General features: G+C 44.4%; 1 protein-coding gene across 1 annotated transcript in view; it reads right to left on the bottom strand.

Annotated features, from left to right (window-relative positions):
• The window catches only part of LOC126234900 (cuticlin 2-like), a 78,801-nt gene extending 55,031 nt beyond the window's left edge, over window positions 1–23,770 (bottom strand). Inside the window, exons 1-2 of the mRNA XM_049943640.1 lie at window positions 23,487–23,770; window positions 9,219–9,394 (exon numbers count right to left, since the gene is read on the bottom strand). Of these exons, the coding sequence (XP_049799597.1) occupies window positions 9,219–9,394; window positions 23,487–23,770 (460 nt within the window). The remainder of the gene's footprint in view (window positions 1–9,218; window positions 9,395–23,486) is intronic.
• Between the last annotated feature and the right edge of the window lie 619 nt (window positions 23,771–24,389).

Below are 24,389 nucleotides of genomic sequence, written 5' to 3'. Positions count from 1 at the left end.
AAGACTTTTGCCTTATGTAACGCAGATGTCGTTGATGATGGGATTGTGCTTTCAATATTATTACGACAGTACTGCAATAAAAAATACAAGTATTCTGTATTGCGCAACGTAGGTTAATATATGTAGTGAGCAGATAACGCACAAAGAGGAGAAGAACTAGAATGAATAAGCGTGAACGGCCCTCAGCAGAAGAAATGACAGGTTAATGGAACATCTAAAACGACAGGCAGGAATTGTTAATCAGACACTGGAAGGAGCAGTAGAGAAGGTAAAAGTTGAAATGGAAGACAGAAGATAGAATATGGACGGTAGACTGTAAAAGATGTTTAGTGTAACCTCTATGTTAGAAATAACGCATTATAGTAAAAGATCGAGGTCAGTATGAGGTATGTTGTAAAATTTTTAAACTTCCGAAGTATGTGTTTGACGCAAATAATAGCAAATTTATTAATATAGAAAGGACTTTAACTTAAGCAAGATATGACAATCTGCATGAAAATACATTTCAAATGTTACAGAGTTTAGGCTTATTTTGAAGATAGCTCTCATGATATCAAAGATTACTGAAGCATATAAAATGTATCATAATTAATAGCGAAACCTAACACGGTTAACAACATTCGATAATATAAAATGGATCCAGAAATGAACATTCCGTAAGGTAAGTCATAATGTGTTATTACTATCCACCACAGACTTCATTATGGTATACTCTCTAGTTAGAATAAACGTGTTTGATAATGGATGACATATTCTGGCCTGCCGCGGTGGTCTAGCGGTTCTAGGCGCTCAGTCCGGAACCGCGCGACTGCTACGGTCGCAGGTTCGAATCCTGCCTCGGGCATGGATGTGTGTGATGTCCTTCGGTTAGTTAGGTTTAAGTAGTTCTAAGTTGTAGGGGACTGATGACCACAGATGTTAAGTCCCATAGTGATCAGAGCCATTTGAACCATTTGACATATTCTAATGTCAAATGCCTGAACTGTACACACTTTTTTAAATATTTATTCCAACAGTCCCAACTGTAAATCTTCAAAGAAATTTGACTTTTCACTACTTGGAATATGATTACTAAGTAATTAAAACTAATTATCATTTGCGACTACCTACAACTGATTTTGTTACAAAAATTATTCAGTAAATATATCTGAGATGTAAACACTCCATCTGATTGGGCTCAAATTCGACGTAAACCCACAAGCTGTCGTTAGTCACCGCATCAACAATGTCTTTCATCGAATACAGCCTTAAGAGTCCTGGGTATTGTCCGTTTCTGCTGTGAGTCTTCGAGGAATGACTGATGATGTTCCCCTTACTCAACGTTACGGAGTTTAATTCCCCATGATGGAGCACCAGCACATTTTGCTGCTGATGACGTTTAACCCTCCCAGTATGGTACAAGAAGGATAGGTTGACGAGATGGATGAGGGCCTGTACTTTGTTCACCAAGATCACCTGCTCGCATTGCTTTTGATTTTCTGTTTAGGGTAGAGTCAAAAGTCAAGTTCTCTCTATTGTTCAGCCTTGTGTCTGACTCCATTTTGTGCAAAATATTTCGATGACCAACCCAGGTGAGTCCCCTTGCCTCTCACAATTTGGGGTCCTTAATTAATGAAATTAGCCACGAAGAAATTGTTCAAAATTATCCCCATTTGCTTCAGCGCATAAAGTCAATCGTCTGCGAAAGTTGTCCACAATTTTGAGCAGTACATCCTGTGGTATGGCTGCACGTGCTCTTCGAATGCGTTGATCCATATCGTTTCGGGTTGTGGGCTATCTGTGATAAACGATATTTTTTAAATAACCCCACAAGGAAAAAATCTGGAGATGTTAGGTCTAATGAACGTGGAGGCCACTGAATTGGTCCGCTGCGTCCTATCCACCGACCAGGGTCCCGTAAATTTAAAACGTTCCATACATTTTTAGCATAATGGGGAGCTGCTCAGTCCTGTTGGAACCACATTTGTTGCTTGGTTTCTAAATCAACATCTTACATTAGCTCCAACAAATCATCGCGGAGAAGTTGTAAATAAGATTCCCCAGTAACATTTCGGTAAAAAACAAAACAAAAACGAAAAACTGGTCCTATCAAGTAACCGTTTAATATTCCACACTAGACCATTAATGACCATTTGTGTTGATTCTCAACGGGTCTGTGCCAGTGTGGATTGACAGGGGACCAATAATGAGAGACATGACGATTTAATTCGCCATTGTTTTTGAATATGGTTTCATCGGTGAACATAGCGTATCTAACAAAATCATTGTTAGTACTTATCATTTCCAAGGCCCATTGGCAGAAATGCACGTGTATTTGCATATCTTTCGGCGTTAACACCTGTCTCAGTGTAATATAATACGCATGATACTTATGTGCCGGGATCCAGTAGAACACAGGTGAGAACGGTAAGGGCACCAGCGCCATTTTCATTGTATTCGCGATGACGAGGTGGACGGTGCATGTACCCATTTCGAGCTCGTTGAGTGCAATTTTGAATAACGTTTTCGCTTGAATGTCGTCTGTTTGGGAAACGATCCGCATACAACTGCGCAGCTGCAGCGTAATTGTTATAGCATTCACCCAAAATTAAAATCATATCAACAATCTCTGTAGGAGGATAGTGAGCCATGTTTCGCAAGAGAATAATTTACTTTCATCAGTTGATGTTTGAGGTTCACAATCTGAAAGTGAAGTGACGTTTGATCGCATTGCACCGACCTTTATACTGCGCCATAGTTCGCAGTTTGGCCACGGTAGCGCCACAGTTGGGTGAATAATGAAATTGTGAAGAATTCGATAACGAGATTTTAATACCATTCCGCCTTCTTCCATCAAAAGGACAGGTAGGGTACATTTTTGTAAAAAAAAAAATAAAAAATAAAAAAAAAGTTTGATTTGGCGTAGTGAAAGAATTGATGCACATTTTGTATCGATTTGGTGCGTCCTCCGCGGATCATTCTAAAGCAATCGGAGTTCTTCCCCAATTTCAATTTTTCTAGTTTTGAGCGCCATCTGTCAATGGGTTAAAAATGTTTCACACAAAACTTGATTACTTTTTCATGGAGAATCCGAATCTACACTAAAAATGGAGGTTTCCATTTAAGATTTAAAAGTAGCCCCCCGCCCCACCCAAGGGGAAAGGGGCTGGGGTTCACGTGTAGTGTCATTTGATGTTCCCCTTTGAGATTACGAACTTGTCTAACCCACTATTTTTACTCGATGTATAGTTTTCGAGATAATCTCCACCGAAACTTCAGATGGACTACCCTATATATTATACGAACATTGTATAATTGTTCATTATTTTGCTAAAGGGCAGTGGCCAGATGTCATGGGGCTGTGGGAGGGGAGGGGGGGACGGGGGACGGCGGCAACATCAGGTAAACACCTGTTGATTCATTTCAAAATCGAGCAACTGAGTGCTACGGGAACCAGCAACTAAAGTCAGTGAGCTGTATCTCGCTCTTCATTGCGACTGACAGACGGAGAAAGTGCTATATGTGCTCCATGTTATTCGCTGACTACAGGATGAGTAAAGATTCCGTGAAAGTGCCGTAGCAGGCTTAAATGAGTAGGCATTCTGCCGCCATTTGATTACCTGTTTCAGTATTTCTAGGTTGCGTTTGTGATAGTAAATTTGTTAAAATTAAATATCACTGAAAGTTTATTGTGCCCCACGGTAAGAAAGTGCTTCTTAATTGTGATTGAGATACTCCACTTGCGAATATATGTTGTTAGGTGCATTCGCTGCTCTGATTTTTAAGGAACCCCTTGAGTGCGAAGTCGCAAGTTCAATCTTTAGTAAATCTCATATGAAAGTGCTGTGCTAATAATTATGCCAGCAAAATATTAACTGCTAATGATTCACCATGTGCATCAGGCAGGCGACAGAAAATGATTATCCGGGAGGTTGAGGGATCAGCCTTCCATGGGATGTATGTAATATAATCCACAAAATATACATCGTCGTCATTCAATAAATGTGCAAAGCAAACAACTAAGTTGCACTGCCGTCTGGAGTGGCCGAGCGGTTCTAGGCGCTACATTCTGGAACCATGCGACCGCTACGGTCTCAGGTTCGAATCCTGCCTAGGGCATGGATGTGTGTGATGTCCTTAGGTTAGTTAGGTTTAAGTAGTTCTACGTTCTAGGGTACAGATGACCTCAGAAGTTGAGTCCCATAGTGCTCAGAGCCATTTGAACCAATTTTAAGTTTCGCTGTGAACACCGAATGAAAAATGACACACCATAGTGGTCACAAAGCTCCGCACCACCAAGATCGAAGGTGAACTCCATGATAGTTACAAACGATCCAGGACGTTAAATTGGACGTTAAATTGGTGTAGCTGGGTGATGAGAACTTATGGAATTTGATGGCATGCAAGCTAATGCTGAACATTTTGCCGTGGAGCTTATCGTGAAACTGGTTACCCATTGAGGCTTAACTGCAGACAGTGAAGTAATATGTTTTTTAAAGAAATGGAAAAAGCAATCATCCAGAAGTGGAATTTGTACACTGGTTCCACGTTGCACGGCATACACTTTTCAGGTAGGAGCACGATTTTTATAAGCAGCAAAAGCAAGTTACTTAGACCAGCTATCGGCCAGAAGCAGTGTTCATGCCATAGTTGTTCTCTTACGCCTATTTTCCTGTTCTTGCTTGCTGTGACGTAAGCATTGCCTACTGCCCTTACGAGATAACGCACACGAGAAAATATCGCAAGGGGCCGAACACCCCCAAATTACCGCAGCACAATAAATGACTTTTCAGCCAGTTTAACTTCCAGATTAACAGACGGCATATTTGCATAAGAATGCCTTAAGGTACAAATACAACTCTCTTGGCACCTCTAATTTCAAGGGTTCTTTTTTTCAAATACCGATCGGTCGGAGTCGAAAACAAATTCCTTACTGAATGATGGGATCAGTCTTCTACAAATTTTCGGCCCGATTCCGCAGTTTGCAGTGCATCGTCAAGTTGACGCTTTGTTTGACTTTTTTTACCTTACCTGCTTTAAAACAGCAAATACAATAGCAAAATTTAATTAAAAAAACAAGCAACTGATCCAGACGGTGCTCCAGGAATCGAATTCTGAGAAGGTCCGTCAACAAACACTTTCGCGAGCGACGAGATAGGCAGCCAAGAGTTGCATTCCCTTCACAAGATGGTAACTCAGACTAGTGGCTGTCTAACGAGTGACTAGTAATAATCTTGCTGAGGCTACTTGACGTCCGATAAACCAAATGCAACGATGGAACAACACGCCAAAGCCGGAATAGGCGGTCTGCACTGCCTCCACTATACTGTGTTTACAACCCACGGAACGAGAAAAGAATCCTCGACAGGTCACAATCAGACACTTTGCAATTCAATTGGACGTCTCTGTTAGTAGTGCTGACACACTCGTCGAAAGCCCGGGGTGCTCAAATTCGCCACCTAAAAGAAGACCATAAAGAGCAACGAAGCACCGTTTTTGCGAAATTACTTGCACCTTACGAGGCTGATCGTGACAGTGTTTTGTCAAACATCGTCACAAGCGATGAAACATGGGCTCATAACTTCTAACCGGAAGCAAAACGGCTCTCGATGGAGTGGCGTTAAACCACCTCTCCTACGGAGAAAAAGTTCAAAGCCGCACTCTCACGGCGACGGTCTTCTGGGAATCAGAAGGGGTTGTTCTGTTTGATGTCATCCCTCATGGCGCAACGACCAGCTCTCAAGTGTACTGTGCTACCCTCTGAAAACTGAATAAAGGATTTCTGCGTGTTCGTAGCCACAATTACGCAAACGAACTCATCTAGCCTACAGCCCGGACAGTGCAACGTCTGAGTTCCACCTGTTTAGCGCAATGGAGGAATGCACATCATGGGTATCAGTAAGTAGACGATGCCGAGTTTATTGATGCAACAAGACACTGTCTCGAAAGTCGACGAGTAGAAATGGTGGCACACGGGTTGGATGGCCTTGGCTAAGTACAGAAAGGGCAACAGCCTCAACGGGTGCGGGGCAGAGTCAGGACATGCGGGGACCGGGCAGCAGTCGGTATTGTGATTGTCAACTGTCGAGGCTGCGTTGGTAAAGTACCGGGGCTTCGGGCGCTGATGGGGGGCTCCGAGGCTGAGATCGTTGTGGGTACGGAGGGCTGGCTGAAGCCAGAGATGGATTCTGCCGAAATTTTTACAAAGGTACAGACGGTGCTTAGAAAGGATAGATTGCATGCAACCGGTCGTGGACTGTTCGTCGCTGTTAGTGGTGGTTTATCCTGTGGTGAGGTAGAAGTGGATAGTTCCTGTGAATTATTATGGGTGGAGGTTACACTCAACAACCGAGCTAGGTTAATAATTGGCTCCTTTTACCGACCTCCCGACTCAGCAGCATTAGTGGCAGAACAACTGAGAGAAAATGGGGAACACATTTCACATAAATTTTCTCAGCATGTTATAGTGTTAGGTGGAGATTTCAATTTACCAGATATAGACTGGGACACTCAGATGTTTAGGACAGGTGGTAGGGACAGAGCATCGAGTGACATTATACTGAGTGCACTATCCGAAAATTACCTCGAGCAATTAAACAGAGAACCGACTCGTGGAGATAACATCTTGACCTACTTATAACAAACAGGCCCGAACTTTTCGACTCTGTATGTGCAGAACAGGGTATCAGTGAGCATAAGGCCGTTGCAGAATCCCTGAATATGAAAGTTAATAGGAATATAAAAAAAGGGAGGAAGGTTTATCTGTTTAGCAAGAGTAATAGAAGGCAGATTTCAGACTACCTAACAGATCAAAACGAAAATTTCTGTTCCGACACTGACAATGTTGAGTGTTTATGGAAAAAGTTCAAGGCAATCGTAAAATGCGTTTTAGACAGGTACGTGCCGGGTAAAACTGTGAGGAACGGGAAAAACCCACCGTGGTACAACAACAAAGTTAGGAAACTACTGCGAAAGCAAAGAGAGCTTCACTCCAAGTTTAAACGCAGCCAAAACCTCTCAGACAAACAGAAGCTAAACGATGTCAAAGTTAGCGTAAGGAGGGCTATGCGTGAAGCGTTCAGTGAATTCGAAAGTAAAATTCTATGTACCGACTTGACAGAAAATCCTAGGAAGTTCTGGTCTTACGTTTAATCAGTAAGTGGCTCGAAACAGCATATCCAGACACTCCGGGATGATGATGGCATTGAAACAGAGGATGACACGCGTAAAGCTGAAATACTAAACACCTTTTTCCAAAGCTGTTTCACAGAGGAAGACCGCACTGCAGTTCCTTCTCTAAATCCCCGCACAAACGAAAAAATGGCTGACATCGAAATAAGTGTCCAAGGAATAGAAAAGCAACTGGAATCACTCAACAGAGGAAAGTCCACTGGACCTGACGGGATACCAATTCGATTCTACACAGAGTACGCGAAAGAAATTGCCCCCCTTCTAACAGCCGTGTACCGCAAGTCTCTAGAGGAACGGAGGGTTCCAAATGATTGGAAAAGAGCACAGGTAGTCCCAGTCTTCAAGAAGGGTCGTCGAGCAGATGCGCAAAACTATAGACCTATATCTCTGACGTCGATCTGCTGTAGAATTTTAGAACATGTTTTTTGCTCGAGTATCATGTCGTTTTTGGAAACCCAGAATCTACTATATAGGAATCAACATGGATTCCGGAAACAGCGATCGTGTGAGACCCAACTCGCTTTATTTGTTCATGAGACCCAGGAAATATTAGATACAGGCTCCCAGGTATATGCTATTTTTCTTGACTTCCGGAAGGGGTTCTATACAGTTCCGCACTGTCGCCTGATAAACAAAGTAAGAGCCTACGGAATATCAGACCAGCTGTGTGGCTGGATTGAAGAGTTTTTATCAAACAGAACACAGCATGTTGTTCTCAATGGAGAGACGTCTACAGACGTTAAAGTAACCTCTCGCGAGCCACAGGGGAGTGTTATGGGACCATTGCTTTTCACAAAATATATAAATGACCTAGTAGATAGTGTCGGAAGTTCCATGCGGCTTTTCGCGGATGATGCCAGAGTATGCAGAGAAGTTGCAGCATTAGAAAATTGTAGCAAAATGCAGGAAGATCTGCAGCTGATAGGCACTTGGTGCAGGGAGTGGCAACTGTCCCTTAACATAGACAATTGTAATGTATTGCGAATACACAGAAAGAAGGATCCTTTATTGTATGATTATATGATAGCGGAACAAACACTGGTAGCAGTTACTTTTGTAAAATATCTGGGAGTATGCGTGCGGAACGATTTGAAGTGGAATGATCATATAAAATTAATTGTTGGTAAGGCGGGTACCAGGTTGAGATTCATTGGGAGAGTGCTTAGAAAATGTAGTCCATCAACTAAGGAGGTGGCTTACAAAACACTCGTTCGACCTATACTTGAGTATTGCTCATCAGTGTTGGATCCGTACCAGATCGGGTTGACGGAGGAGGTAGAGAAGATCCAAAGAAGAGCGGCGCGTTTCGTCACAGGGTTATTTGGTAACCGTAATAGCGTTACGGAGATGTTTAATAAACTCAAGGGGCAGACTCTGCAAGAGAGGCGCTCTGCATCGCGGTGTAGCTTGCTCGCCAGGTTTCGAGAGGGTGCGTTTCTGGATGAGGTATCGAATATATTGCTTCCCCCTACTTATACCTCCCGAGGAGACCACGAATGTAAAATTAGAGAGATTAGAACGCGCACGGAGGCTTTCAGACAGTCGTTCTTCCCGCGAACCATACGCGACTGGAACAGGAAAGGGAGTTAATGACAGTGGCACGTAAAGTGCCCTCCGCCACACACCGTTGGGTGGCTTGCGGAGTATAAATGTAGATGTAGATGTAGAAGCACTGAGCAAGATGGTGTCAGGTCGTCGCAATGAACGGAGATCGTGTTGAAAAATAGGGTCCTAGAGTGGGTAAATATTGTGTATTGGATTTCTGAATGAACCCACCCTACTTTAAGAAGAAAGAAAATGTGTTGCAGTATTTATTGAAAGCCGCCCCCCGTAGCTTTAAACAACTTCGACCGCGCGTCTAGGATAATTGAGAGTGAGCTGAAAGCCAGTGGACACACAATGGAGGCCCACAGCACGTGGCCGCTGCTGGTTGCGCTTTGTGCCGCCCCGCCCTGACCACCGCGTCCTGTGACGGCGGCCGGCTACGGCCCCGGCGCCCACCCCTGCGCCGCACCGGCTGCGTCGCCCATTGTCCAGACGTGTCGCACCGCGCCGCCCCCCAGACGTCACGGCCGGCAAGCAATTAGGGCCGCGCTGAGCTGTCTGCCGGCGCTTTCCGCTCGCCATGGCCGACGCGGTGCTGCCACAAAGGGCGGCGGGGGCGGTGGAGGAGGCGGGGGCGGCGCCTCCCACGTCGGCAGTTTGGCGCGTGCGAGTCGCACCTCTGCGTTTCCGGGAACCCTGCGTTCACGGAAGTCCTCGGTGGCGTGTCGGGGCGTTCGCGGAAGTTAGATGAATCCCAATTTTTAGGAATCTGTTTACGCTCCCTTGGAGACAATGAACACAAGCTGTTTTAGACGCAAGGCTATTCTGCCGCCGACCACAAAAGTTTCAGTTTTGGACAAGTCCGTCTATGCACTAACCTACCGGCAGTCATCCAACGACCTAACACTTTCAACTAAGAAATTTTCTGTAGTTCAGCTGTCTTCTGGCGTATTGCTGTGCGGTGTCACGAACGAAGGGTAGGTCATTTTATACTATTGAAAAATAGCCGGCTGGAGTGGCCGAGTGGTTGTAGGCGCTACAGTCTGGAACCGTGCGACCGCTACGGTCGCAGTTTCGAATCCTGCCTCGGTGATGGATGTGTGTGATGTCCTTAGGTTAGTTAGGTTTAAGTAGTTGATGACCTCAGAAGTTAAGTTCCATAGTGCTCGGAGCCATTTGAACCATATTGAAAAATAACGAAGAGAATGCCACAAACATGATACGTGAATTGGGGTGGCTATCGTTAAAACAAAGGAATTTTTCATTGCCTAGTAGAACACAGTGCCGTCTGAAATCAGAAGGTAGAATGAATTTCAAGATAGGTAACCAGTATGTGGGAATATATCATATTGATTAATTGACAATGATTCGTGGAGTTTTACACTATCCTTTTCGCATTTGAATCATTAAGAAAAACAGGCACACAGTGCTATTCTGTTGGATATACCAGAGTGCTGATACTAGAAGAGTGTCTGCTGACAATGTGCAAATAACGCCATAGAGTTTATAGGGAGTGCTGCTTCTGTTTTGTAGCTTATCAGTTCTTCGTGTCAAATGATTCTTAAACGAAACTGTCTTGTCCGATATGACGCCAAGGTTTTTTGGAATTTCTCATGAAATTTCAGTTACCAACTTTCTTCTCAGATAGCGAAAATATTCTGTTGGCGCCCACCTACGTAGAGAGAAATGATTATCATGGCAAAATAAGAGAAATCAGAGCTCACACGGAAAGACTTAACTGCTTGTTTTTGCAGCGTGCCGTTGATTGTGGACCGGTAGAGAAATAGCTTCAAGGTGTTTCGATCAACCCTCTGTCAGGAACTTAACTGTTAATTGCAGAATACTCAAGTAGATGTAAACGTAGATCTAGATGTACCAGGATTAGGTAGTCCCTCCTTTCAACTGATGACAAGCGAAATTCTTAAGTATGTCATTGATGGCAAAGTGCTGTTAATTCTGCAACTTTCACTGAAAATTCGTGATGTCAAAAAATGCATGCAAAACACCTTGGCTTCACGTTGTGCAGGATAGTTTCATTTAAGAATCACTTGCCACGAACATCTGATCAGTTAAAAAGCAAAAATAGCGTTCTCCGTAAACTCTGGGGCACTATTTGCAGATCGTCACCAGACACTCTTCGAGTATCAGCACTTGGTTTGGTATACCCAACAGTAGACCACTATGTGCCTTTCTTTCTTCATAATTCATATGCGAAAAAGGTAGTGTGCAACTTCACGAATTCATGCGCATTGTTAATTGGTCAATATAATAAGTCCACGCCGGCAGCAGTAGCCGAGCGGTTCTAGGCGCTTCAGTCCGGAACCGCGCTACTGCTACGGTCTCAAGTTCGAATCATGCCTCGGGCATGGATGTGTGTGATGTCCTTAGGTTAGTTAGGTTCAAGTAGTTCGAAGTCTAGGGGACTGATGACCACAGATGTTAAGTCCCAAAGTGCTTAGAGCCATTTGAATCATTCGATAAGTTCCTACGTACTGGTTATCCATCTTGAAACACACTCTACGTTCTGAAATCAGACGGCAGTGTATTGTACTGGGTGAGCACCAGAAGACTGTTGGTACCCTCGACCACCCAGTATTGAACGATGTAGTACCTGTGAATCAAAAAAGGTTAAAATAAAGACATTCCATGCTTATCACAGCCAGTATTCTTAATCAAAACTAATTCATTGCCACTGATGAATGGCAGACACTGCCTTGCTGCAACACCCCACCCATCACTTATTTGGTTTTGGCGTGTGTTCACCCCAGCTAATTGACTAACAGATCAACAGAGAGTGCAAAACTGCCACAAAATCGGATAATGCAAAGAAAGTAATAAGGCCCTGTGACTCCTGATTGAACTGCGATGGCAGTGTTGACATTAATTGATTCAGAATTGATCCCTTTTTTAATTAAAAAAGGGGTGCACATTGATGTTATATTCAGCTATTGAACACCAGATGCAAATGTTGAACACAAAATTAATTAAGAAAGTGATCTAGGGTTTCAACTACTTTTATTGAAAACAGATGCAGACGATTAGCACAAATTTCTTTTAACTCACGACCTTCAATCATCACATTACATCACTCTCCTAAAAGGCAGTGGTAATAAATTGCGTTTGCGTGGAGTAAAGCACGATAACTCAAAAGTAATTCCTATTGACTGACCCAGGCGTAATGCGAAGTGCGAGAAAAATTGTACAATACACGGCCTATGAAACCTTCGTGGAAACTTTGCCGGCTTGATCCAACAAATTAATCAGTGGCCTAACTCAAGCTGGAGCGGGAGCAATATCACCGAATTCAGCGTGGCAGGGCGTCGTCGTTGTGCAGACGTCGGCCAGCCTCGTGGTGCTGCAAGGCTGGGCTCGTCGATTCACTCCTAGCTATCTTGCTCAGTACATACCTGAACGAAAACTTTCTGTCTCCAAGCACAATCGTTCCGTTTGCTAAGTCATACACTGCAGAGATGCTCACTCTCTCTCAGGCAAGCTGAGTTAAGAAAGCCACGACTGTACTCTAGGCAAGCTGGGAATGGAAGACTTCTATGGAGACTGCTGCCAGTCCGCTCTTCGCCTCGGTTTCCCCTCCAGCAAAATCACTTACGCCAATTGCAGCGCAAGTCGCGTTAATTATGCGTCGCTTCCCAGCACCAACCAATGCCTGCTCTCGGAAGTGAACAAATTCCTACAAAATTTCCCTTCGTCTCAACTTCTGCTGTTTAGCTCCTCCCAGGCCACCCATCAAGGTTAGCATCTGCATAAAACACCAATTTTTCCGAAATTCTGACTCCTAGGAGAGTACTTCAAATTCCTTGGTCCTACATTCCCGTCGGAGGCCGGCTTATTTCCTTTTGTTGCTCTTTACCTGATTTACTTCAGACTCTGCGAACAATGAATTGAGCGTGAGGTTGCTATAGTCATGAACACGCATATTTTGGCTTCTGTTGACCGCTCCACCGTAGCTTTGCGCAGCTTTCTAACATGTTTCACTGAAAACGGGACGATGGACATTTATCAACAGGCGTACAAGTTCTCCGTCTGCTTCCCGGTACACCAGCATGGAGTCAACCACCCCCTCACTGTCACTTATCTTAAGGCAGCTGGAGGCCGCGCCCTGTTACCGCCTTCTCAGAGTTTCAGCCGCCCTAAGCTGCCTATTGTCGCTTCTCTTCTCCGCTCCCCAGCAGCGCGCTGCTGTCAACTCTGAATACTTCCCTGGGATGAACTAGCCTCTAGTAAATCGACACATTTCCATATAGTTTTCATGTCGTGTGAATTACTTTAAAACCATCACCCAACATTAACTATTCCAATACGTCCATACTATATACTCTACAAGATTCATTGTGCATTGTCAGTCATTTTTGTTCAGCCCTACTGTTCTCTCAACGTGAGTTCGATGATCTTTAATTGCTTCATGTAAGAGGCATAGTTCTTGACATCTTACACTGCATCAAGGAGAAACGCCCTGTATTCGAGCAGCTTTTGACGATTTGGACTGCCGCACAGGGTATGGAAGGTATGCAGACAGCCTCCACGAATGGGGCAAATCATCATCATCATCATGATCTTGTCAACACGGTGTGGAGCGACAGACAGTTGCTCTCGTGTATCACCAGTTGTGCTTACAAATGCCCTTTCTACGACTTCAGGCTGTGGCGGGTGATGTGACGAACTATATAAAAAGAATCTTGGTTTCTGCCTATGGTTATCGCCATTTGTAGTAAAATTATGATGAATTGCAGATTGAGGTAAATGAGCGACAATGTAAGTTAATACAGATGAGTAGAAGAAACTATCCTATAATGCTCGAATACAGGCAGTGATGCTGATTAAATATAAAGGTGTAACGCAGCAAAGCGGCATGAAATGAGATGAAAATATAAGGTCGGTTGTAGGGGCAGCGCTTCAGTTAATTGGGAGCCTTACAGAAAAATGTTGCTCATCTACGAGGGGTATTCAGTAAGAAATGGAACACTTTTTTTTTCTGAAAGGAGGTTGGACTTATTCAGCATTCCAATACACCACATTATTCTCCACTCTTTTTGTCACAAAACTGCATTTTTCAACATATTATAGTTTCAGTAAGACGGACTTAAGCCAGCTTACTGTGAGGGCCTGTATTGCCCGCGTGGTACCACTGTACTAGACGGCGTAGGAGCCCACGTATTGCTATATTAGTAATCACCCCACAATCCACGCACTGCTTCCCGCGGAGTGCATCATTCGTTGGGCCAAACAGATGAAAGTCGGAAGGAGCGGGATTGAATGAAGTTTTGTGAGCTCCTCTCGGGTGGACACTTCTGTGCGAAGCACTGAGTTGTCATGGAGAAAGAGGAGTTTGTGTACATTTTTGTGACGACGAATGCGCTGAATCTGTTTCTTCAACTTCCTGACGAGAGCGCTATACACTTCAGAGTTAACCGTTGCATCATGAGGGAGGGCATCAAACAGAATAATCTCGAAAGCTTGCCAGAAGACCGTCGCCATTCCTTACCGGGTGCAGCACCCGTCGGCGGGCCTGGACAGCGACTGTGACATCCATGGTCCACCACGGTACGAATAGACGACGACGGGGACCTGTGGATAGGCACTCCATTGATTGCCGTTTTGTTTCCTGTTGAGACTGATAAACTCATGTTTCATCGCCTATGACTGATTTTCGATAAAATATTGTCACTATCAGCGTCGTAACGTACAAGCAGTTCCATACAGATAGCCCTTCGTTGCTTTTTATGGACTTTTGTTAGACGGCGAGGTATACAGCGGGCCTACGCCTTTGAATACAACTGGTGGACAAATAAGTCAGCACCAATAAAAGAGAAATCCATTTGTGCAGCGAGGTGTTTTAGTGTGATCCGTGACTCACGTCGATTGAGAGTACTTCGTACGTCCCACACTTCTGGAGTTACATCTGTGTGCGCCTGGCCGGCACTCTGCAGATCGGCTAGGATTACTTGACCTTGCAGCGACGATTACAGATGCATCGCCCGACGACTCACTGCGCTTTTGTTCACTGCTAGGTCTCTGTAGACATTCTGCACGGACCTGTGAACATCTGCGACTCTCTGGTTTTCCGCCAAAAGAAACTCAAAAGATAGTTCCGTGCTTGGAAAGCATCGCAGTTACGGATGCCATTTGGTAGACTATCGGATCTTCATGAAACTATAGAGGCTGAGGAGGCAATATTTCATTATCTCTCACAACAAGTTCTGCATTTTGTCAACGAAAATAGGCGGAGAAAAATAAATGTATACATTACTTATTGAACGCCTCTCGTATTAAGGGGACCGCCTGCAGAACACCTGCACTATTTATTCTTGACTACTACTTGAGTGTCTGGGATAGCCACCACGTCCGAATAAAGGAAGAAAATCTATTCAGAGTCGTGCTGCTAGATCTGTTAACGGTAGATTGTTTCTGCATATCTGTGTCGTGGAAATGCTCCGTCAACTTCACCTGGAATCCCTGCAGAGAAGAACACACGCTTTTCGTTAAACACTATTGACAAAGTTTGTAGAAATGACATTTCCAACAGACTGCAGAACGACTCCACTGCCGCAAACACACATCTCGCTTAAGGAGCGCGAATATACAGAAATCAGGGGTCCACTTGCGAGTGGACCAGGGAAGGTAATGACTAGCATTGGTACAGGGCACCACTGCGCTACAGTACGTATGGCGTCTTGCAGAGTATGTCTTTATACGTAGAAATGTGCTTAACATAGGCTGATCATATATACACTCCTGGAAATGGAAAAAAGAACACATTGACACCGGTGTGTCAGACCCACCAAACTTGCTCCGGACACTGCGAGAGGGCTGTACAAGCAATGATCACACGCACGGCACAGCGGACACACCAGGAACCGCGGTGTTGGCCGTCGAATGGCGCTAGCTGCGCAGCATTTGTGCACCGCCGCCGTCAGTGTCAGCCAGTTTGCCGTGGCATACGGAGCTCCATCGCAGTCTTTAACACTGGTAGCATGCCGCGACAGCGTGGACGTGAACCGTATGTGCAGTTGACGGACTTTGAGCGAGGGCGTATAGTGGGCATGCGGGAGGCCGGGTGGACGTACCGCCGAATTGCTCAACACGTGGGGCGTGAGGTCTCCACAGTACATCGATGTTGTCGCCAGTGGTCGGCGGAAGGTGCACGTGCCCGTCGACCTGGGACCGGACCGCAGCGACGCACGGATGCACGCCAAGACCGTAGGATCCTACGCAGTGCCGTAGGGGACCGCACCGCCACTTCCCAGCAAATTAGGGACACTGTTGCTCCTGGGGTATCGGCGAGGACCATTCGCAACCGTCTCCATGAAGCTGGGCTACGGTCCCGCACACCGTTAGGCCGTCTTCCGCTCACGCCCCAACATCGTGCAGCCCGCCTCCAGTGGTGTCGCGACAGGCGTGAATGGAGGGACGAATGGAGACGTGTCGTCTTCAGCGATGAGAGTCGCTTCTGCCTTGGTGCCAATGATGGTCGTATGCGTGTTTGGCGCCGTGCAGGTGAGCGCCACAATCAGGACTGCATACGACCGAGGCACACAGGGCCAACACCCGCCATCATGGTGTGGGGAGCGATCTCCTACACTGGCCGTACACCACTGGTGATCGTCGAGGGGACACTGAATAGTGCACGGTACATCCAAACCGTCATCGAACCCATCGTTCTACCAATCCTGGACCGGCAAGGGAACTTGCTGTTCCAACAGGACAATGCACGTCCGCATGTATCCCGTGCCACCCAACGTGCTCTAGAAGGTGTAAGTGAACTACCCTGGCCAGCAAGATCTCCGGATCTGTCCCCCATTGAGCATGTTTGGGACTGGATGAAGCGTCGTCTCACGCGGTCTGCACGTCCAGCACGAACGCTGGTCCAACTGAGGCGCCAGGTGGAAATGGCATGGCAAGCCGTTCCACAGGACTACATCCAGTATCTCTACGATCGTCTCCATGGGAGAATAGCAGCCTGCATTGCTGCGAAAGGTGGATATACACTGTACTAGTGCCGACATTGTGCATGCTCTGTTGCCTGTGTCTATGTGCCTGTGGTTCTGTCAGTGTGATCATGTGATGTATCTGACCCCAGGAATGTGTCAATAAAGTTTCCCCTTCCTGGGACAATGAATTCACGGTGTTCTTATTTCAATTTCCAGGAGTGTATATCATGTAGTTTAGGATCCGGCAAAGAACGTTAACCAATTGGATCTATCACTAGGGCTTCATGAGATGCACACGTGACAATCTCTTGATTCTGTACAAGGACATCGTACGCTCAGTCACTGATTATGAATGCTCCTTGTATCACAAACAATGTCAGTGCTTGGTGACAAAATGTATTTGCCTCAAGATTCAGTAACCTATTAGTAGATAAATCACCCACTTAAGGGAAATGAGATACAATCCTCCGCTCATGTCATTACACTCAGTGCATAAAATCGACTATTAATAGTCAGTCACATAGGTACAGTCTCATTTGGAATTCCAGTCAGACATGAGTTGGAAAACCACTATATTCACTACAGGATTTTTATGTAATATGAAATCAACTCAATAATTTTCAGTGCTTTCGTTAACCTTCGTTGGCAGCACATTGCTCTTGTTTATAGTGATTGCTCTCGATATCAATATACTCCAACGGTTTATTTCTTATCGCTACACGTATTTCATTTGTTTCCAACATCGTTCCGTTTTCACAGCGGAAGCAACAGAAATTCGAGAAGCTCTCAAATCTAGCCGCCACCGGGGCCCCAGAAACTGTTTATACTATCAGCTTCAAAATGTGTATTACAATCAACTGAATTCCCAAAGTGCTGCACTGAAATTTATACGAGCAGCACTGCTAAATAAATGAAGAAGTACGAAAACATACTATGGGTCCAGCACATATAAGTCCAGATGGCGATGGAGACCAGTATTTCTGGCCCTGTAAAGATTGTCGGTGTACTACCCTCCGATTTTAAGTTTCGCACAAAGAAACCTGACCATGAGACAAAGTGCTCAGCGTCGGAAGCTTACAATCTGCCACAAAGGTTGTAAGTATACTTCATCCGCTTACAAATACTTCTCCTACTATGACTATGTTGAACCATGTTTGGTACGCGTTTGTACCAAGATACTTATAAGCACTCTAAACACAAATTTTGGAAAACAGGTGAAGCTTCTAATAACTGGTAGGATCACGGCGTGGTACTGAGTAATGATAATTTTACGGGGTATGAACGCAATATGAGCTACAACTCCTTTCATAAAGCACAGCGCACACTGAGTCCGAATGCCTCACTTCTGTGCGAGTCACAACCTGAATACGACGTCAGAATAATTTCTCTCTATTTTAATAATTTTTGAGTGTTTTGTGGCACGCGGTAAATGGTAGGATGAATTTTTATATTTGTGATAACGGGCACTGCTTTATTTCTTAATAAAATGTGTTTGATTTGTTGTATCTACTCCACGTATCCACTGTCCGACACCGAAAGTCACGTAGTGAACCATCCTTCAACGTTTTACATAATCTGTGGAAATGTGTTAGCTTCTCCCATACTACCATAACACGTTTAGTTACCTAATTACTGCCGGATGCCGTGGCCGAGCGATTCTAGGTGCTTCATTCCGGAACCGCGCTGCTGCTGCGGTCGCAGGTTCGAATCCTCCCTCGGCCATTATTGTGTGTGATGGTTCAAATGGCTCTAAGCACTATGGAACTTAACATCTGAAGTCATCCGTCCCCTAGACTTAGAACTACTTAAATCTGACTAACCGAAGGACATCACACGCATCCATGCCCGAGGCAGGATTCGAGCCTGCGACCATAGCAACAGCGCGGTTCCGGACTTAAGCGCCTAGAGCCGCTCGGCCTCAGCGGCTACCTGTGTGTGATGTCCTTAGGTTAGCTAGATTTAAGTAGTTCTAAGTCTAGGGGACGGATGACGTCAGATGTTAAGTCCCATAGTGCTTAGAGCCATGTGAATCATTTTGAACACTAACTATTAGCGTTGTGCACTCTGTTCCTCTTTCTGCCACATCGTTCAAAATATAATAGATTTCCTCCCTCATTTTGTACATGGTGTGTTTCTAAACCTAAAGGTCTCTAATTAAAAACATGAAAACGTATATTTAATGAAAGCACGCGAGTGTACAGAGCATACAAAACAAAAACACGTTTTATCCAACGACGATTTTTCCCAATACGCACTGCATCGTCAGCGAGCAACTGTACAGTGCTACTGAGGCTATTCTACACAAGAATATTTTCTGTGCATTCTGGTACAGGGTAAGTTATCTTCAGACAACGAAATATCTTAAAAATTACGCATCAGATTATAAAACATAAAAAAAGTGTTCATCATTTTTCAAAATGCTATCCGGTGATATCAATGTTGATCCTCCCGCCCCACCTCCTGGAGGTGGGCAAGGGGCAACCTTTAAATGTCAAACAGGAAGAGGCCATCTCTTTCGTGTTTAGTACTTTTGTCGTTGCACGATATATGGCGCTGCAATCGTAGTCTCAAAATGTAGGCGAGTTTGCCTGCTTCGACACACGAGCATATAAGTACAGATGGTGACATTAACATAAGTTTTTTAAACAATGGTCCATCTAATGTGAAATTTAAGCGGATGCTTTGTTTTTCAAACTTATAGCTACTACTGTTAGTTACTACCCATCATACGAACAGTACTCACACTCTCGTAGATACACTTGCAATGAAATCTCCACACCGAGTAGTTAGTACTTCTCAAATAACTGCAGCTAGCATGTCCACCCATTGCATAATTTTTACGTACTCGCTACGATATCTGAGAAAGAGACCGCGACTGACTACATACCGAAACTTGAAACGCAGTAGTTTATGTGAACTTGCAACTAAGGCGCAAGATATTGAGGACTTCTTCTATTTCATTCTCGGACATAAACGAGAAACGTTACGGATTTACTAACAAACTTACACTACTATATGACAAATATGCCCTCTTCAATACCTTAAAAGTGATAAGCACTTTGGCTAAATTAAGAACTACAATAGCTAATAGATATCAGAGACGATTCACATCGGACGTACAAACTACACCCCACAGCTGGATATCATATTACTTACAAGCAGAAGAGAAACAGGGTCAGTGAAGCTGTGACAAATCGAAAACTCAGACATGTCCATACATTAACCGATGGCAGACCAGCTGTCCTGTGGAAAAACCAGAGTGATCTTGGTATAGGCACAATAGAATCTGCATTTCATACCTTTGTCCAGTCGATGAAATGAACCGGTACTTCATTTTGCCAGCAATCCCAACAGAACCACAACCGAAACAGAGCCTCATTGATCATCTGAATTAGGTAAACGACTGTAGTCACTACAGATTCTATTCAAAGCTTGTTTCTTGCACTACGAGGAAAAATCATGTGTCTCAGATCACCTTCCACTTGACACGAAGCCCACTACTGCCCACTATAACAGATATCTCAAACACTCCTTAACCCCAAGTGTTTCCCCTAAGTCCTGGGAACTGGGACTAGTTAATCTATTACCTAAAAAGGATGTTACCACAGCACCCTCTGATTGACGATCTATTTACATTTTCCTGCGGTGTCCAAGGTCTTAAGATATACAGCCCACGAGCAGCTAACAATCTGCCTACCCACAATGAACATACTAGACGGCTTTCGTAAACATTGCAGCACAACATGTGACCTTAAATTTGCCATGGATGCACAAGTGGCAACTACCATGTGCTTCTTAGACTTCTGCAGAGCCTCTGACACTGCTGACTATGACATTTTACTTGCCAAACTCAGCAGCCTAGATTTCTCACCAAATACAATGTAAAGGATTCTCGCCAACAACACTTCATGTTCAGCACCATAAAACCACAAAGGAGGCAAATAGTGTCAGGTGTCCCTCAGGTTTCGGTGTTAGGACCTATACTCTTTTCATTATTTGTAAATGGTTCAAATGGTTCAAATGGCTCTGAGCACTATGCGACTTTACTTCTGAGTTCATCAGTCGCCTAGAACTTAGAACTAATTACACCTAACTAACCTAAGGACATCACACACATCCATGCCCGAGGCAGGATTGGAAACTGCGAGCGTAGCGGTCGCTCGGCTCCAGACTGTAGCACCTAGAACCGCACGGCCACTCCGGCCGGCTTGTAAATGTTGTGTCATAAGTTTTGTCGTGCTGCAAATAGCATGTGTATGCTGATAGTTCCCAGTCGTATCTAAGTGCAAAACCAATATACTCAAAGACAGCTATCGAGAATCTCAATACGACTGTAGGCACTATCAAATGGGCGCAGGATATAGGCGCAAGGCTCAACCCATCCAAAAACCAAACAGTACGGATCATTTTAGGCACGTTTTCCCAAAATATCGGAAATTTCTACCATCTTTATCCATAAAGAAAATATAGAAGTAATAATAGATGAAAATCTAAATTGGACTGAACACAGGGCTGGAAGTTGCAAGAAGGTATCAACATCCATCCATGTCATACAAAAATGTAAAAAAGCGCTTCCCTCTTGACCAGAAAAAGAAACTTGTACACTGATTTCACCGATTTTACTCTTCTCTTTCTGAGGAAAGCTCACGCCGCACGGAACTAGTTGTAAATGCTTGGGTTCGTTATATCTGAGATGATCGACAATCTGACAGTATTTCATAATCGTGTGCACAGCTATCCTTACTGCGTGCGGAAAAGCGTAGAATTTCCCATTCCCTCCGTCCTCTCAACGGTCTTATCAGTGAACACTGTTCCTCATTTCTCTCCTCTAACTTAAGGTTCTTATCTGAGCAACATGGCAGGAACACCCGCTTCCATCGGAGGAAAGTCCTGACCCACTTTATAGTTCGGTAGCTTCCTCAGAGTCCTTCTCAATACTTGGCATACGACTCTGGAATAGTCTCCTATACTATTTTAGAGAACTATATAACATCTCCAGCTGCAGATGACAATTACAGATGTATCTACTAACAACAATTGAAAGAAAATCAGCCCTCGGTCACTATTTTTAACGAATTAACCTGGTTTCAACACTGCTAAGAGTGTCTTCCTCAGAATTTAAATCAAAGAATGGTCTATATTCTATAACATGGTCACCATTCTTTGATTTAAATTCTGAGGAAGACACTCCTATCAGTGTTGAAACCAGGTTAATTCGTTAAAAATAGTGACCGAGGGCTGTTTTTCATTCACGGTCTCTGAACGTGCAGACATGTACAAAATTTTGTGTATGTACTAAAGCAAGAATAAGAAATATTATTATCCCTGTACGCGCTCTTTACCCTGTACATCTCCCATTCGAACATGATCTTCCTAATATCCCAGGATTATTAGTCGTTGCAGTATCCTTAAATTCCTTTCTCCAGAACTCGCTATATCGGAATAGATTCATTTTCAGCAACTAAAAATTCTTCTTATATCTGCTGCTATCATTATTTTTATTCCTGTAAGTTTTTTTAATTTTCTGTATGCTAAGTTAGCACTTTCAACAGTCATTTATTTTTCGCTTTCTTCATCCTAAATATTGAAAAATCCCCTTAGAAAAATTATGGATGACTTTGCTAGTAAACTTTTACGTTATTTGATACAAAGACAGCTGAGTAAAACTGAACGTACTCAGACAGTTCTCTCTTTAGATATTCTGATCATCACTAAACTGACACACAATATTTTTAGCGCAACGCAATCTGACTTTCAATAATCCCTACAAAAGAAGGGCCCTGGTTAACAATAATCTATACCTTTCATGAATCACTTACCTCACAAAAATCTTCGTTACTCCAACTACTGGAATTCAGCGAGCGCCAATACTGCCAGCTAAATAAAAGATTCTACTACTGAAGGCACTAACTACGGATAGGCGTAGTTAGCAATTGAAAGATTTTGATAGAGAACAAACAGTGTGTTTACCTTAATAGTGTTCAAAAGTCATCATATATATATCTATCAATTCATGACACCCATCTTCACAAATTTCCTTTTCCTGGAGGACACAAGTCCAGATCGTCCGCTTATAGCAACCTCTCAAAACTCTGGCATCTCTCTCTCCACATCCACCACTGCTGGCGGCTCACCTCCAACTGCCCAACGCTACGTGCTGCTCACATCCAACTGCCCAACACAACAGAAGCGAATATTCCAGCACTGAGTCCAACCAGCCACAGACTGCACACAGAGCAATCAGTGATTTTCGTACAGAGGGCTACGTGTCGTTACCAACATAAAAACCTAAACAGCCTACTTACAATATGAGTGACCACTTTTCTCAATCGTGATCCAGTGTGTTAATCACTGCACTCCAACAGCCGAAGTTTCAATTGGTACACGCAGAGTTAAGGTCAAAATTTTGTATTAACGATGAGGATAATTGGGTTATTTATTAACAAAATTGTTATTGTTTACCATTAATGAAGAACATCTGTAGCTCTAGCAGTTTAAAAGGTACCAAAGGTACATGACACAGCCTGAAAAGGTGTGTAATTCTTCATACCACTGAAGGCCAGCCTCGGGGCGAATGAAGAACTTCGCGACCAGAGCGTCCGCACTTACACGTTTAAGCGCAGAAATTTCCGTTTAAGTACACAAGGGGACCTCGGTTACACAAAGGAAAGTTCCAACTGCCTCCGAGAATCCACCGGACGCCCGGCGCCGTACCTTCCCCTTAGAAACTCTTTTGCCGCCGTTGAAGGCAAGCCTCCTCTTCCCTTCCCTTCCCTTCCCCTGTCAACTAACTTCCCTGGCGGTAATCAGCGCTAACTCAATTACCGCGGATAGGAGGGGGAGGGGAGGGGGTGCGGCCCGGGGCGGCCACAGCGGAGGCGCGGTGGCGGCGGCGGCGGCGGCGGCGGCGGCAGCGCCGGCTGGCGGCGAACGATGGAGTTAGGCGTCGCTGCAGCTATTGACGCCGCCTCACGCAACATTCCGAGGGGCGTCGGGCGCCGATCGCGCGTCGCCGCCGCCGCCGCCGTTCTTAACGAGGCCGTGACCCGCCCAACTTCCGGCGGGACCCGATCATCACTCTCCCAAATTTGCACGACCTCGCCCGCCATTTAGAAAACTTTAGGCGCCGAGGAGACAACGGACACATTAGTGAGCGTGAAATATCTGCGTCGTCCCGGAGGGTAATTTATAAGAGGGTTATTGTGCCTTCCTGCTGTGGGGAGGGGGGTGGGGGAGGGGAGACTGTTCTCGCGGAAGGGCCTGTGATTTACTCCCGTGGCTTATTGGACGCATAGATGGAACCGGCAATAAATAATCTAATTAAGTGTTGAGTGAACCTGATATGGGGACCACATAGGGTGCCAATAGTGTACACAGTTTACAAGGACCGTGTTTGTTTACAAATACTAGAACGTTACAAGCAAACTAAAAAAAAATAATAATAATAATAAAGGAAAATTATAATATCGCATCCAAAAGTTTTCCACGTTCAGTGGACCTGTCGTCAAGATAAAAATTGATTCTAACCTGAAGTATGACTACATATCGCATATGAAAGGATACAGTCACAACACTTTCAGTTTCTTGCATTAATTCCTCAATTCCTACTTAGAGGTATTCTGCTAAAGTAATAACTGGGCTAGTTACTAAATATTCAAACAACTATGCTGATTATAGTTTCCTGCCTCACCATTGTCTGCTACGGCTTACTACTATGTCGCTAATGAA

Source organism: Schistocerca nitens, chromosome 2 (genome assembly GCF_023898315.1).
Source record: "Schistocerca nitens isolate TAMUIC-IGC-003100 chromosome 2, iqSchNite1.1, whole genome shotgun sequence".
In the NCBI taxonomy this organism is placed as follows: domain Eukaryota; kingdom Metazoa; phylum Arthropoda; class Insecta; order Orthoptera; family Acrididae; genus Schistocerca; species Schistocerca nitens.
This window is presented reverse-complemented; position numbering and strand designations above follow the sequence as displayed.